The following is a 15,844-nucleotide window of genomic DNA, read 5'->3' as shown; positions in this document are numbered from 1 at the left end:
ATTACGCCCACCTCGGCAAAGACGTGCTTCAGAAGTCAGCCATGCAAGTTGTGTTCCATGGCAGAAATGTTGTTTCGGGGCTCCGTGAAATCAACATTTCTGACAACATTCCAAATTCGGCCGTTAAGACAACTAAAACTAGATCAATTAGATAAATACGAACAGTGGAAATGACTACATCCTCAAGGTGGGATAGCAACGAGTTCAGCTGCACTACCTTTTGTAACCCCGACACCACCACTGCTAATGAATGCCGTCATTTTTTCAGTGAGCTGCAATTAGGGGATTGCAAAATCTACTTTTCTTATGTGCCATGGTTCAACACACATTTGGTGCTTAGCCAAGCAGAGCACAACACTCTTCATGTTGTAGAAATTATTTGTGGGGCACAATGTGGGCGCTTTTAACCATAGGTCAGTTCCATGTAAGTTGCTTGAACACATAATATATTCTAGCCTAATGTCCCATCTCGAATCGAACCGTTTCTTCACACCTAATCAGTAAGATTTTCACAAACACAACTCCTGCGAAACTCAACTGCTCGTTTTTACCAATGATTTGTTTTCCATTTCAAATTGTTCATCATTTGTGGATCGCATCTTTATAGATTTTGCGAAGGCATACGATGCTGTGTCACATCAACTACTACTTTTCAAGCTAAGTAAACTAAATTTTGATACTAATCTGGTGAAGTGGATCGAGTGCTTTTTTGCAGGGGCATACCCAGTACATTACAATTAATGACTGTGACTCACCTATATGCCTCATAACATCCGGAGTTCCTCAAGGCTCCGTACTAGGTCCTCCGATTTTCTTGATTTATATTAACGACCTTCCTGGTTCCACTGACTCACAAATTAGACTCTACGCTGATGGTTGTGTATTATATAGACAAATATCAAAAACTTCTGTTGCAGTCGCTCTTCAATCTGATCTGGATAATATCTCCCAGTCTATGGAACCAAATATTGGCAAGTGAAAGCAATGAGAATAATGCATACGCCTAACCAGTCTTCATGCACCTCCTTCCTTAACCCTTTCGCTGTCACGGACGTACCGGTACGTCATCGCGCTTCCCCCCCACAGTGTCACTGACGTACCGGTACGTTCTCTATCGCGCATTCAAAATTTCGCGCCTGAGCGCAAAGCTGGCGCTCCCGGACTTGGCCACGCCATCTGTTGACTCTTCCTACAAGTTCGTATTTTCGCCCCGACCTGTGTTAGTACATGTATTGAAGAGTACGGTGAGACTGCCACGCCCCCCTCTCTTTTTGCTGAGTGGCGCGGTGGCTCCGCGTTTGCTGGATCATGCGTCGCGCGCGTGTGGTTATGGGTTCAAGGGTTGTTCTGCCATCTCCGCCAGTTTGAAGGTTTTTATTTTTCTTCTGTTGGTGCGTCTGCTACGGCGCATCAAGTTCAGGTGCACGCGTCGCCGTTGCCTCTCCGAAAAGGGTGACTCGATTGCTGCTTTCGCTCTCTCGCCGCACCCTCGCTTCCGACTTGCAGCAGTAAACGTAAAGCCCTTCGAACTTTGTTTTAGCCTTTTTCCATCTCCCTCTTCTTGATCACGCAACGTCCCATTTATCTCCGTTGCGCGGGCGACTGAAAGCGCATCCTCCCTGCGCGCGGTTACTTTCGGATAGCTGAGCGGCGCAAGACCTTCGTCTGTTCGTTGGAGCGGTGGCTCTTACGATTCAGAATACGAGCCGAGCTCGGATTTGGACTTGGACAGCGTCTAACGCGACGAAGAGATGAGTTCCGCATCGTCAGATTCGGATGTTGAACGGATGTTATAGTCAGGCTGATGATGATGATGATGATGTTTACTAATAACAACTGCAGAACATTGAAATGTGCATATTGCATTGACTATGTTATTTGTATACCAATCATAATCAAAAATAAATTGCTATGTTCATTCCCTGTTATGCTCGTTCCCTGAAACCAAGCCGACACTGGGGGTGCGTCACGGCCAGAAAGGTCCGACAGCGAAAGGGTTAATAACTCACCTTTAACTTTTGTCCCCGATTATAAGTATCTTGGTGCATACATTACTGCTAACCTATCATGGAAAAAGCACATTGAACATATCACTAATAATGCTAATGGAACACTTGGTATCCTTCGCCGTAATTTCTCCCTGGCTCCTGTGTTCCTAAAACTGCTTCTATATAAGACTCTTGTGGCCCGAAAGTAGACTGTGCCTCTTCCATTGGGGATCCCGACAAAAAATCACTCATACAAGTCCTCAAATCCATTTAAAATTGCTCTGTTCATTTTATATTTTCTAATTATTCTCGTTCAGCCAGTATAACATTTATGAAGAAAACATTTGATCTTCCTGACCTTTTCTTATGCTGTTGTATTTCTCATTTATGTCTCTTTCACGAAATATATTTCACCAATGAAACTCTAAAGCAATCACTTTTTATTACTCCCACCTACTTTCCATCCCGCATGGACCACCAGTTCAAAGCTGGCGTGCTAAGCTGTAGGACTAATCTTTATTTTGATTTGTTTGTTCCGAAGACTAGCGTGATCCGGAACCACCTTCCCACCTCTGTCGTGTCCATCCCAGTACACGACGCCTTCAAGTCTGCTGTATGTGAACATTTTCATTAATCTGCCAACTACACATGTATTTTTGTTTATTACCCACCTCTGTAATGCCGAAGGCACTGGGAGTAAACAAATGAAATGAAATAAGTCAACAAACTCACTTCTTAGTATGCTCACTCAGAGTTGAGTTTGAGTGAGCACGGCACAGTAGAATTTTGGTGAGTTTGAGTGAGACAGGTTGAGCACAATTTTCGAGAGTTAAAGTAAGAGTGAGCCTGCCTGAGTAGAACTTTGGTTAGTCTGAGTCCGAGTGGGCCGGGCTGAGTAGAATTTCAGTGAGTTTGAGTCCCCGCAGTGCTTAAAGTCAGGGGGGGGCAAGGTGACCCAGCCCACCCTCCATTTTATAAATAAAGGCTCGCCCCCCCCCCCCCCCCCCCCCTCGGTAAGTCAACTGTAACAATGCGGCACCCACTCGACAAGCACTGGAGGCGATTTTATTACCTGCAGTGCCTTGTGCGGGGCAATTCTAACTCTCCAATTTTTGAATAATGATTTAATCAGAATTAACCAGTTGATGTGGCATGAGGGAAAACAGGAAAGCAGGTATCCTGGTATCGTTGTACAGCTCCATCCATTTCCCAGGGGTGGGACTGCCGAAAGTCATTTTAGAGCAATTTCTGGAACAAGTAAATTGAGTTTGGGAGGAGCTTGAAGCAGCTTGGAGCAGGCTAAATTTCATTTTGGAGCAATTTGAAGCAGGCCAATCTGCATTTTGGTAGAGTAATCGAATATGGAATACGGCAGCACACTTCGAAACCACGATGAAACACAGAATAAACCGACACAACGCACATAGAAGTGCGCTTTGTAGCTATAGCATACTAGAATATGGAAGAGTGGGTAGAGAGGCGGCACGGTGCATGCTTTCCAGTAAAGCTGAAAACATCGGTGGCACTACGATCAAACTATATATTCCAGCACCGATACTCATGACGATAGCAGAAAATGTTCTCAAATTACGTGGTCCAATGGATGCAGTAACATAATTTGTGGGTGACCATACGTCCCCGCAGACCCAGAGAGCCGCGATCAACCCTGGGCTGGCATAACGTAAAACTATTCCAATCTGATTTTACTGCGATAGCAATTATATGGACACTCCAGGCGTATTTCTGCCGTCGCCATGATGTTCCGTATAAAGTCCAGGGGCGATAACATCGTCACTGCACGCCGTACGCTGTATGCGAGAGTGAAAGTGTGCGAGAGTGAGCCGACGATGGCGGCTCAATCTCGGGCGTGCAAGGAAGGAAAGCGGGAAGGAAACATGCTCTCTTCCGTCGCGCACAAGGCACCACAGAGAGGCAGTGTGTTCTACTCCAGCGGCCGCTAGGTATGGCGCAGCAGCACGGGCTCTATATTGAAAGCGATCTGCAACGGGGACAGAGTGCGAGTGCTGATAGCTTCGTGTGCACTGTGTTTTTGCTGCTTAGTTCGCGTTGAAGTGAAAAACAGCAGGAAGGTGAATTCGCTCACTGCTGCTGCCGCGCTTCCTCACTACAGTGTTTTGACAGCGAGTTTCTGCGGTCATCGAGTGAGATGCGTTCATGTTTGCTTGTGCTCGTGTGACACCATGCTTGTTAATTTGGTTAGTAAGAGAATGTTCACAAGTTTATACGGCCGATTAAACTACTATCCTTACTTCGTATAGCTGTCTACTAACTTGCTATCGGAATCGATGCTTCGGCGACTTCTTATTCCAAATTCGCGATTATGTCAAAATAGCTCAGGCCTTACCCAATGGGCATAACAACAGATTGGAATAGTTTTACATTATACCGGCCCTGGGGATGGAGATGCCCACCTGTTGAACACGCTGCAGCATGCGCTTCCTTAACATTTAGTTCACTCACAGCACACTCAGCCTACTTCTGGTTGTTTTTCGCCTCAGCTATAGGGCATGCTGCGCCACTCGGTGCACTCACCCGTAATCTAGTACACTCGAAATAGCCGCCTTAGCCGTTCCGCCAGTAGCAACGACAGCCGGGAGTGCATGACCATTTGCCAAAAGCGTTGAAAAGTTCAGTGCTATAAGCGCGAAAATTCCGAGAAACAGTGCAGGAGGCGCGGTCGGGCGGTATGTGGCACGTTGATGGCTGCACTCTTTTTTGGAGAACGAATCAGCTCACTGTTTGCGGCCACTGCCGGAGCAAACATGCCGAAGCGATTGTGGCGCTGCATAGCGCAATTTTCGTAAATTTTCTGTGTTTGGCATAGTTTTGAGCAGAAATTTGCATTTGATAAAGGGGAAATCAGACATCCACCCGTTCGTAGCAATTGCTACAAAGGAAACCCATACGGGTTCCTCAAAAGAAAAGCCTCAGAGTTGAAGAAAAATTCGTCCTGGTCCGGGACTCGAACCTGGGACCACCGCCTTTCCGGGGCAGCCGCTCTACCATCTGAGCTAACCAGGCTGCTAGCAGATGGCAGGGCGAAGTCGAATTTGTCGACAACACACGAAGCAAAGACAAGTGTTTGACGTAGTAGTTCTGCAGAAACCCGCAGGAGTGAACCGCACCTCAGCGCTGGTTGTCTTGTTGATGACCGCCACAGGGGGAAGCGGTGGCGAGTGAGGTCCCCCCTCGAGCTCGGTTTCAGTGTCATTGGTGACCTGGTCGGGTGACTCGCCGCTGTCACTGTGATTTAACCTAGACGTGTCCTTCAGGAACTGGTCCAGAAAAGACATCTGCGAAGAGGGTCGCTCCAGGACTGTGACCGGAACACCAGGAGCAACAAATTAAGTTTGAACAGAGTGCAAAAGGCAGTGTTTGCACATCAACTAAACAATCAGTCAAGTATTCATTTCAGTGCACAGGACAAGCTTGCAAGCCACTTAAGGTCAATTCCAAGCGAAGTATCTCAGATGTGGTCTTGCTCAACCATAAGATTTACCTGGCAAACTTTGCGGCTTTTCCCTATGCTACATATACTATTTTGTCACAATATTTCTGAGGAGAAGAACAAAGCAATCACGTGAGGCTCTCTTAAATTTTGCTAATTTCGGTAAACGTGCACGTCACAGAAAAATGTATTTAAAAGTTACTTGTGTAAGTGAAAGTGCCCAACTCTGCATAGACATTCTAAGAAGGCCTTGCTTCAGCATGTTGAATTGTTCAGTCAAGTTTCAAAGTGCCACATGCAAAAACAACTGCTAATAAATAAATATTTTTATGACAAACAGCTTCATGTAAACGGGAAATATTTGATAGGATCTATAGCTATTGAAACTATTAGTTCATTTTTTTGACGAAGATACTGTGGCAAAATACACACGCAGTCCAAAAACAACTTACAAATTTCATTGGGAAAGTTTTAGGTGTTCGAGCGCTGCCTTATCTGCAAGACTTGGCATGTAATTGACCAGTTAGTTGCTCAATAATAGAAGATGAACCACATTTGAAAATAAACACACTCTAGCCCTTCAGACTTTTGTGGGATATTCCTGTGAAGCCTCTGATGCCACCACAATGTCAAGCGTGGCAAGGTTTACACACAAAATTAAAAAAGATAAGTTTGGCATCATTTATTTATTTTTGGTACTGACAAGTTGCTCGCCAAAAGCAAAGGGTCCCTGATCATTATTAGTGCCTTAGAGCAGAATCTACAAAGAAGCCAGAAAGAAAATGTTGTCAAGTCAGCCCCGGACAAGTTGTACAGGATGATATCACCAGTAGAAAACCAAAAGAAGGAGTGCAAAGTAAAGCACAAGGAAATATTTGTTGCATGTGCCGAAGGTGTTGTGTATCGAATACCACTATCGTGTGGCAGGATGTACGTAGGGCAGACAGAACGATGCCAGAACGAGCTCGTAATAAGCGCTTAGTAATGCGCACATGTTCGTACAATCAAGTAATTAGTTATGTTCTTTTTTTTCTTTTTGCTTGTTTTGCTGAACAGTCAAACCTTGATATAACGAAGTCATGCTTGCAGAAAAAAAAAATTATTATATTGCGAATTTTGTTAAGTCGAGGTTTTGGTATTTCAGCAGTAAAAAAACAGCCTAGCTTCCCAGGTCATTTGAGTTGATAGTATTTCATCATTAGCTACCTGCAGTCTAAAAAAAATACAGGCTTTCAAGTGCCAACACTTCTATTCAGAGCAATCTCGTTCATGTTACCTCGAAGAAGTCAGTCAGCTTCATCTGACATTTCTTGATGAGCGTTGATGTCATGTCTTGCTTGTAAGCTGACAGTGCACCCAATGCCTGTTCTTTTGAATGTGCACCCGCGTACCGCGGCAGGGCATCCAAGGGCATTCAGAACCTAGCTTTCTGCTGGTACGCTGTCTGTCAGCTCAGCCAGAAAACGTGCTCACCGCGCTCACAGTTCTGTGTCTATCGAGGCATTCCAAAAAAGCAACGACCGCAACACCGCCAACCACATCCATAATGAAGGGAACAAAGCATGAAACACTGCTGTGCCACGACAGGTGGAGCAAGAGTGTTGCTTACATGCACAACTTGAATGCAGAAAGGTCGCACGATGGTTCTGCTAATTTAACGTTTTACGCAAGAGGACATGTACAAGTGAATCGTGCCTTGGTCGACTTACTTTAGATTTTTGCTAAATTTACTAGCCTCAGAGGCCCGAAGTACATGCTTCGAATAGCGGAAAACCTCGTTATATCAAGACCGTGTGACAAAAGTACTTTGTTAAATAGCAAAAAAAAAAACATGGTTTAAAAGTGCAATTAAAATTGGGAAATAAAAATAATGTGTTACATTGAGGATTTTGTTAAATCGAGGTTTGACTATATATTCAGAACATTTGGCATTAAACGTTATTTGTAAGTTAGCGCCTGTTCCGTTCATGTCTCTGTGTGTTACCTTGTAGATTCTGCACTAAAACACTAATGAATAAGGATTACCAACTAGCCTGAACCAATGCTCTGCTGAGTCACTGATAACTTTCACAAATGGTAGACTACCAACTAAGTACTTATTTAAATTTTTTTCCGGAAGAAAGACTATGTTAACTGTTTCAACTGAGTGAGCTGGGAAAACATACACCAGTAACCCAAAGAATACAAAGAAATAATAAAATTTGAATTAAAACAAAACAAGACAATGTACTCACAGTGCAAAACAAAACGTGGATGGAAGCAAGAAAACAATATGGACAGCACAGGCCTCCAAATGTTTTTACTTGTAGAAAGAACACTTATAAATGTTCCTCATATAAATGTTCTATTGTTGTATACAAATGTTTTTTTTTTCTGCAAGAAATAAAGTGAGCTGGAAGTGGATGCTGTCCATGTTGTTTCTTGCTTCTGTCTGTGTTTTGCGTTGCACTGTAAGCATGTTAGGGGTGACCCACCAGCTAGCCTACACGTTTACATTACTTAGAAAACCATTTGAGACAGGAACAACTGTTAGAATGTCAAGCAATCAAAGGTAGCGTAATCATGGTCAAAGAATAACCAAACCAGATCAAAGAATAATGAAACTCACATCCGTCTCCTGCTGCGTCTAAGCGCTGTTGCAGATCTCGGATTTGGGAGTCCTTCTTCGTAGACTCCTTTCGAAAATGGTCAAGTTCCTGTTGTAGCTTTCGCTGCTCCCTGTGTACAAGAACAGGATTAATTTCAGGATGTGGCTTCAAGGCTTCCTATCACATATGCATGACCTATGCTAAAGCAAAAATATTGTAAAAGGAAGTAAAAGGCATTTTTATTTAATGTGCTAAAAGGGTCAACGGAGACAAAATTTTGGACCACTTATGAAGCTTAGTTTGAGATACTGTAAATATAGAGGAGCTTCTATGCAAAATTTTGTTGTTCGAAATACGAGTGTAAGCAACACAAAAAACTAGCAAAAATAGTCATTCTTGGTACTAACAGTGAAAATAAAATGCCACCATTACTGCTCACAGGAAGTGACACATGACATAGAATGCACAGCTCCTTGGCATGACCACCAAGGTTAGGTGGCTGCACTGATTAGGTGGCCCACGGGTGCACACAGCGCACTGATAACCCTCACAGGCGATGTGCTGGGACTTGCATCAAAGCTGCCAACCATGGGATGCATGCATCATCTGCTTAGGTGCTGTTTAGAGGCTGCTAATATGAAAATTAAAGCAGGGTATCTACTATGTTGGAATTTTCAGATTCCCTGGCAGACTGTGACATTGGCGGTTTAGGCACAATAAAGAAAGAAGTGGTTTATAGCTTGCCAAGTTACTGCCAGCCCATGATTTTCAACTACCAATAAGACATCAGTCAGTCAGAACACACTGTGTTCCATGCATGCTCCAACTACCCGGCCCATCAACCAGAAAGACACCATAATTTGTGGATTGCATAGGCTTAGTTGGAACCATCGCTTCCTTCTACTATACCATTATATTCGCCATAACACACTGTAAGTACCAACTTCCCTGATTTAAAGCACCCAAGATGAAAATTCCCATCTTTACCCCCTGAAATTTCAAGAACTTACAAATTCCCTGAAAATTCCCAGGCTTTCCCTGATTGTAGACACGCTGTACAGAATTACCAGCCCTGCAGCTTTGCAAAAATTGTTTCAGTGGTATATACTCAGCATCCCTAGCCTAACACTTCGTAGGAAGATTTCACAGCTTTCCCTTTTCCACAAACTCTATTATAATTTCCCACATGTCAGGAACACGCTTCTACTTCTGCCCAACCGCTCTTCGAAGCGTTTCTTTAACAACCTGAGTCTACAACGTCTTCACGGTTTCTCTAATCCCTTCAACAACTCTTTCTTACCTAGTGCTATTGAATTGTGGAACGCGCTACCCAACAGCATAGTGAATGAAAGTGATCCAGATAAATTTAGACACCTATTGTCATGTTTTTTTAAACCTGTAGCATACCACTACTACGCTATTACTCTAACGTCTAACTTTTCTTTACTGCTCTGTTATATTGCCGGTTGTGTTGCCATTTCTACTGCCAGTTCATACCTTACTTTGTTTTGTTTTTAATTTTTCTTGCCCATCGTCTACTAGCATGTATACTAAGTATTTTTTACTGTTGTACAAATGAGTTAACCATTGTATAATAATGACCATAGTGATTCTTGATACTTTTGCCCCCCCCCCCCCCTTATGTAATAATAAGCGTGGAAAAGAGTATATCGGCCAAACTGGCCGATGTATTAATGAACGCCTGCGGGATCATAAGCTTTCATTGAAAAATGGATATGGTTCAAACTTGCCGCTTCATTGCAAGGCCTGCGGGAATGAGGATGAACAAGTATGTAAAGCAAGGCTTCATGATACGACAATCATGTATAAAAGTAAAGATTCTGTTGCGCGTGAATTGTTGGAGGCGAACGAGATTAAGAAAAGAGGGGACAACTGTGTCAGTACCCCGTCGTTGAATATATACACGAATGAAAGCATGTTTTTAGATAAGTTTTAGATTTAGATTAAGCGTGATTCCCTTTATCCTCAGTGTTCTCCCACGTGCGCATTCACATATTCAATGTCCCTCTTTTTCCGTTCCCCTCTCCTCATGCTATATAATCAGCCACCTGTGATTTCAATAAACAGTTGCAAGTAGCGCCTTGCCCTGTCTGTATTTCTTCTTGTGTGCCGTCACTATTGGCGCTTCACCTATTGAAAGAAATCAGTTTGATTTTCGATCACGACAACTTGGACTTTAAAAGTTAAAGGTTAATGTGCAACCTTTGCAGACACTGCATAGACATTAAAAAATTGTCGCACTAACTGTAAATAACTGTGATCATTGTAAGTAAATTACGCTTTCCTGCTACAGTGCATTATCATTAGCACCATCATTCTCATTTTTTTCTGTATTGGCCATTAGCATTCATTGTGCATTTCTCTTGAGACAATACCCTTTGGGTTCTGCAAAATCTTTTAAAAGGACCACTTGTATGCATCATCTAAAAAAAAATATGGACCGAGCATGAGCTTTAACATGTTTCAAGCATGTTCTTATCAACAACAAGCAGTATTTTCTGGAATAAAATTTTGACAATCAAAATGATATGAAAAAAGATATCGCTGTAGCACCAGGTTGAACATATCGAGTAAGTCCTTCATACAAGAATGGTTCAGGCAAGAAATGATGACAACCAGGGTTGTTTTTTTTAATCACAAATCCACACATATCACATATGCATACTGACATTAATTTTTGACAACGAAAATGATGGCAATGGGTTATACGCTCGAATGACCACTTGAAATAAGTCCTTCACAAAAGACTGGCGATGCCAAGATGATGTCACAATCAGGGTTTGTCTTTCTTTATCACAAAAGGTCTGAGATGTGCACACAAACTCACTTTTGCTGGGCAACGAGTTCAGCACGGACACGTGTGAGTTCCTCACTGACAGCCTGCTTGGCCTGAATCTCACTCTGGAGGTTTGACTGTAGCGTCAGTAGCTCCATCTTCTCGAGCTTCTGGGAGCGTCGGTTGCGCCAATTCTTGTCCTGCATTTCAAATGCACATGACATCTTTGACATCACTGACCTGAAGGAGAGCACTTGACCCAAACATTAATTATTTTTTAAATTATTATTCTTTTCATTATTGTTATTATTATTAGGGATGTGCAAATACTCAAATATTCAATTTTGAATTTAATATAGAACATTTGAATAAGTTGATCAATTCACGAATCAAATACCTAATATACTATTTTTCGAATATCGGTACCTGCGGTCAATGACCTAGCTGTGGTCAGTGCCATGAGACACGCAGCGTTCTGTCTGGTACACGATTCATCCTGGTCGAAGATACTGATTGAAACGATTAACGCGATGCGGACAGAGGGAACTAACACATCAGTGCGTATAGAAAGCATGAAAGCATGTGTGAATATTGGCCCTATTAACCACTGGAAGGCATGCTGATCGCATCGAATGCGCGAGTTCGGTGTTTACACATGCAGATTCGTGCAGTTGGAAGCTCTCTACCCACATGCAAGAACATCGACGAACTCTGCACGCATGCTCACGGTAGTTGCCGGCTGGTCGACCACGGACCCGAATGCCGCTTCAACAGCCACCAATCACTGTGCCACCCATAGGAACATATTAACGACAAGATTTACACGACAGTTTATGACCCGTTATCACATCGGCTGGCAGCGAATTTTCGTCACGGCCACACCGTCTAGCCCGTTAGGCCTAATCGAAGATTCGTTGTCGGGTGCAGCTACTTAAGTTATGGTTATCGAATCGACGCAGATCCATTCAACTGGTCGCACAACCCTCAGAAAGCCGACAAAATGCCTCGCCAACCAAAGCAAGTGCATGAAATGATCGCTGCATGGTTCACGGCCACCATCATTGCATAACACCACATGGTGGCCTCTCATTCCGAACGCCGATCGTAGGCGCACAACGGTCTCTTGTCATAGCTTTGAGCGACCCGTCACAAGACTAGCTTTGGCTTTACATGGTGGGTTTGAAAATATCATGTGACAGTGCGCTGAACCCCAGCTGCAGATGCATTTACACAGATGGCAGATAGATGCGACGCTCTTTTTCTAGGTACACGATACATTTTTGCTAAATGTGAACAGCGCTTAACACTTGTGCGTAAAAATTAAAAGGTAAAAGTTTTTCAGCGCTTACCAAGAGGCCCTGAGTGTCGTATGATCTGCTCGTCGCGTCTGCTTGTCTCTTGTCGTCCGAACACTCGCGTTACCGGGTGGCTATTCAGAATATTCAGTCGCACTACTGTGCTGAGATTCGTACAAAGCAGGCGACCTTGATGGCTCTGAGTGGTGTCTTCATGCTTTCTACAGCTTTGGACAGTGATTATACTAGAGCTACCCAGAAGGAGGGAATGGGGGGGCGGGGAGAGGTAACTGACCTCATAGTTTTCTGGGAACGCAGCGAGCCTAAGCACTAGGGAGACGGGAGTTGTATGCCTCGTTTAACCTACAGTGGTGCCTTCTTCGATCAGTCAAGGCCGACCAATCTGAGCTCAGTTAAACCGCACACATGGCACATGGAACTGGAGAAACCGGGTAGTTTATAACCTGCACGCTTGTGGCCATTTTAAGAGGGTCCCCGTGCGGACGGTCGTGGCGAAGATATGTAATTGCCTCTTATAATGATAAACTAAAAAAAGAGAGATAAAAAAGACCAAGTAACATTTCTTCACCAAGTAACATTTCTGTACAGAGGCGAAGCTGACTTTCGGGAACCGGCATTATGCAATGCACCGTGCTTTCCAAGCCCAATCGCGAGGACCACAGACAGAGGCGGAGTCCATGCCATTACTGAAAGCAGCGAATTCCTTCAATAAAGAACACAACACCCAGCGGCAAGAAGCTTCATAGCGAACATCGAAGCAGCTAGGCCTAGCATTGCCGCAGTGGTGGCTACGACTTCGTGCGAATCTGCATGCGAGAGCGCCGGTTCAAGGTGGCAAGGTGATAAAAATGGCAGCGGTGGCGACTTTGATTAATGCCGTTTCGGACCTGCGGTCACGGCAAAATGTCCAGAAAATCGGATAGCGAAAAGTTCTTGCGTCCGAAATTTCAGACGTTCTGATACATTGACTCTATGGGGTATGTGGTGGTGCCGCGAAGCCGTCCAAATTATTGGGAATCCAGAAAGTCGCTTGTTGACTGTGCATTGGCAACTCATTAAGCCGACGACAGGGCATCAAAGACGATTCATTACAATTCCTGTCTGTTACTCGAGCCAGCATTACTGCGACTTCTGAACCTTTCAATAAAGTTACAGCTAATTTCCCCTGATAGAGGCACAAATTCCCTGAGTTTTCCATGAGTTTTTCCAGACTACTCAAAATCCCTGAGAATTCCTGGTTTTCACGGTTAGTAACACCCTGGCTGTATTACGTAAGGATTTTCCTTCAATTCTGTTCGTTTCCTGTTACTCGTCATGGTGAATGGTTGATGTTGGCGGTAACAGAGCCATGGCTTCGTGAAACCCAATGACAAACACTAAGAAACACACACAAGTGTGTGTGTGTGTGTGTGTGTGTGTGTGTGTGTACGTGCGTGCGTGTGTGTGTGTGTGTGTGTGTGTGTGTGTGTGTGTGTGTGTGTGTGTGTGTGTGTGTGTGTGTGTGTGTGTGTGTGTGTGTGTGTGTGTGTGTGTGTGTGTGTGTGTGTGTGTGTGTGTGTGTGTGTGTGTGTGTGTGTGTGTTCAAAACTTTTGAATAATGAATTGAATGTTGTTCCAATTGATTTGAGAAGAGCCATTATTTGCAGGACTGAATATTTAAAAAATAGTTTTCAAATATTTCTTATCAACAAATGTGCACAATCAAACTTGAAGCTGTACCAATAATACAATAACTTTCACTTCAATCATAGTATACATAACGTAGTAGAGAACACTGCATTGCTCAGGCAGCCAGACTTTCTCAGCCAAAGCGCGATTCAACAGTGGGTATTGTTTCGCACTAAAGATCTCGTTAATTTCACCCTTGTTAATTTGGGAAATTGGGTCATTCGCACTCTGCTTCTGGTCCAGACAAGCACGTGCAATGTTCCATAATTTTCAGCAGCGTCAAAAAATTTTTAAAAGCAACAAGCCAGATAGCCCTGTGATTGCCCGTGATGTCACTGTTGCAACAGCGCTACCATGGTTTATTCAGTTTGTTGTAACCAAACTGAGCATGACACTTGGTCAGTGTAAGTGGACAGCTCTCTGATAGACTCCTTGAGAAACTTTTTGAGTGTAGAAAAGTTGTTAATGGTAGCCAAAATTTTCACAACATACCGTGGCCCTAATTTTGGATAGAACAGACTTCGAATACAACAGACTCTTCTCACTGAATTATAAGAGCCCATTACAACGAGCGCAGACTGTATTGGTGGGTCAACTGCTTGGTCATTGCTCTTCTACATTCAGCACACTTATAGCCACTCTGATGTTCACAGGAGCTGACAAGAACACATACTATGAGTTTGTTTGATCGTCCTCATGTTGGGAGTACAGTACGTTTATGACAGCTAATAGAATATAACATTTCATGCAGGCAAATATAGAAAAAGGATTATCGCGATGGCTATAAGGTACATAAGATCGCAAGAAAAGAAGCCTTACCGCAGTAGGCGTGGGAAGGCCACTCATTCTGAGGTAGTCCAGTTCTTCCGTCATCTTAGTAGCCAACGCCTGGAGGTAGCCACGAGCATCCTTCTCATCACTCACCCTGTTTAGAAAGCAGCAAGACTGTTAATGTGCAGTTGTGAAACGCAAATGCTAATCAATGCTGCCACAAGGTTAGGAAATCAGTCATCACATGACAGTAATCTAAAATAACCCTGCACTCATAGTTTACAACACAGAGCAAACAGACCGGACAAAAATGCGATGAACTTTTACCTTGCACAGTATGATTCACTGTAATAGGGAACACACAGGTAAAGGCAAGTTATACTCCAGCATAATGTGTGCACACGCATCAGCCTCAGAGACGTTGTGCTGGCAAATGACTGACATCTATGCTCCAGATGCACGACGCAGCTGGCGTAACTGGTGCTGCCAGGCGCTTTCCAACGTCGACGACGAGTCTTAAGGCTGGGAGGTTACCCTACAAAACCCTAGGCTTACTGCACTAAATTGGGAATATAGAGCACACACAGCACGGTTGGAGAAAGTCTGTGGGAAGTGCTTATATGTCTATTTCAGGGTAATACTGCCGTGCCATGTGTGAAACATGCCTGATCTCACTGGTTGGACCGGCTGTCCACAATAAATTGTTAACTTAGTCAGGATTACAGTTTATTTTGATGGGCTTAAATGGACACCATTTTTTTTCTTCCGCTGCGCAGGGTATGTCCAGGCCAACATTGGAGACAGGACAGCGGTCAACAATGACAACAGGAAATCCCGCACGTTGTAGAACGACGCTTGTAGAGGCAGAGCAGAAACAAAAAGTGCACGCATGTGGCATTGTGCATGCAAGCGCAGAGTGGCTCAGCGAGAGTGCACGCCACAGGGAATGGATGGCGCAGGATGGCTCTCTGCGCATGTGCGATGGTTGCTGTGGCAACATGCAGTGCCAGTGCAGCTGCAGTTGGTTGGAGTGTAGAGCGTCAAATTTTCACCATGCTCGGCATCATTGATGTGACATAGACGCGACAGTCGGCGCAGTTCACCGTGCTGAACACACTGGAGTATAACTTGCCCTTTAGAGATCTGGCAATAATTACCACCGAGATATAATATAAAGGCCCACGGGCTATGTTTTTTTTTACATATTATTGCATGTCCATTTGATTACATAAGCCATTTATTGTTGA

At 43.9% G+C, this 15,844-nt stretch overlaps 1 protein-coding gene across 8 annotated transcripts in view; it reads right to left on the bottom strand.

The window, feature by feature from the left end:
- The window catches only part of gek (serine/threonine-protein kinase gek), a 336,626-nt gene that overhangs the window by 91,052 nt on the left and 229,730 nt on the right, over positions 1-15,844 (bottom strand). For all 8 annotated transcript variants that reach the window (XM_055071676.1, XM_055071677.1, XM_055071678.1 and 5 more), the window contains 4 exons: positions 14,646-14,751; positions 10,894-11,042; positions 8,066-8,175; positions 5,135-5,325 (listed from right to left, as the gene is read on the bottom strand). In XM_055071676.1, the coding sequence (XP_054927651.1) occupies positions 5,135-5,325; positions 8,066-8,175; positions 10,894-11,042; positions 14,646-14,751 (556 nt within the window). The remainder of the gene's footprint in view (positions 1-5,134; positions 5,326-8,065; positions 8,176-10,893; positions 11,043-14,645; positions 14,752-15,844) is intronic.

Source organism: Dermacentor andersoni, chromosome 7, assembly GCF_023375885.2.
Source record: "Dermacentor andersoni chromosome 7, qqDerAnde1_hic_scaffold, whole genome shotgun sequence".
Classification (NCBI taxonomy): Eukaryota; Metazoa; Arthropoda; class Arachnida; order Ixodida; family Ixodidae; genus Dermacentor; species Dermacentor andersoni.
Note: the sequence above shows the minus strand (reverse complement) of the source record. Positions and strands in the feature narration are given on the sequence as shown.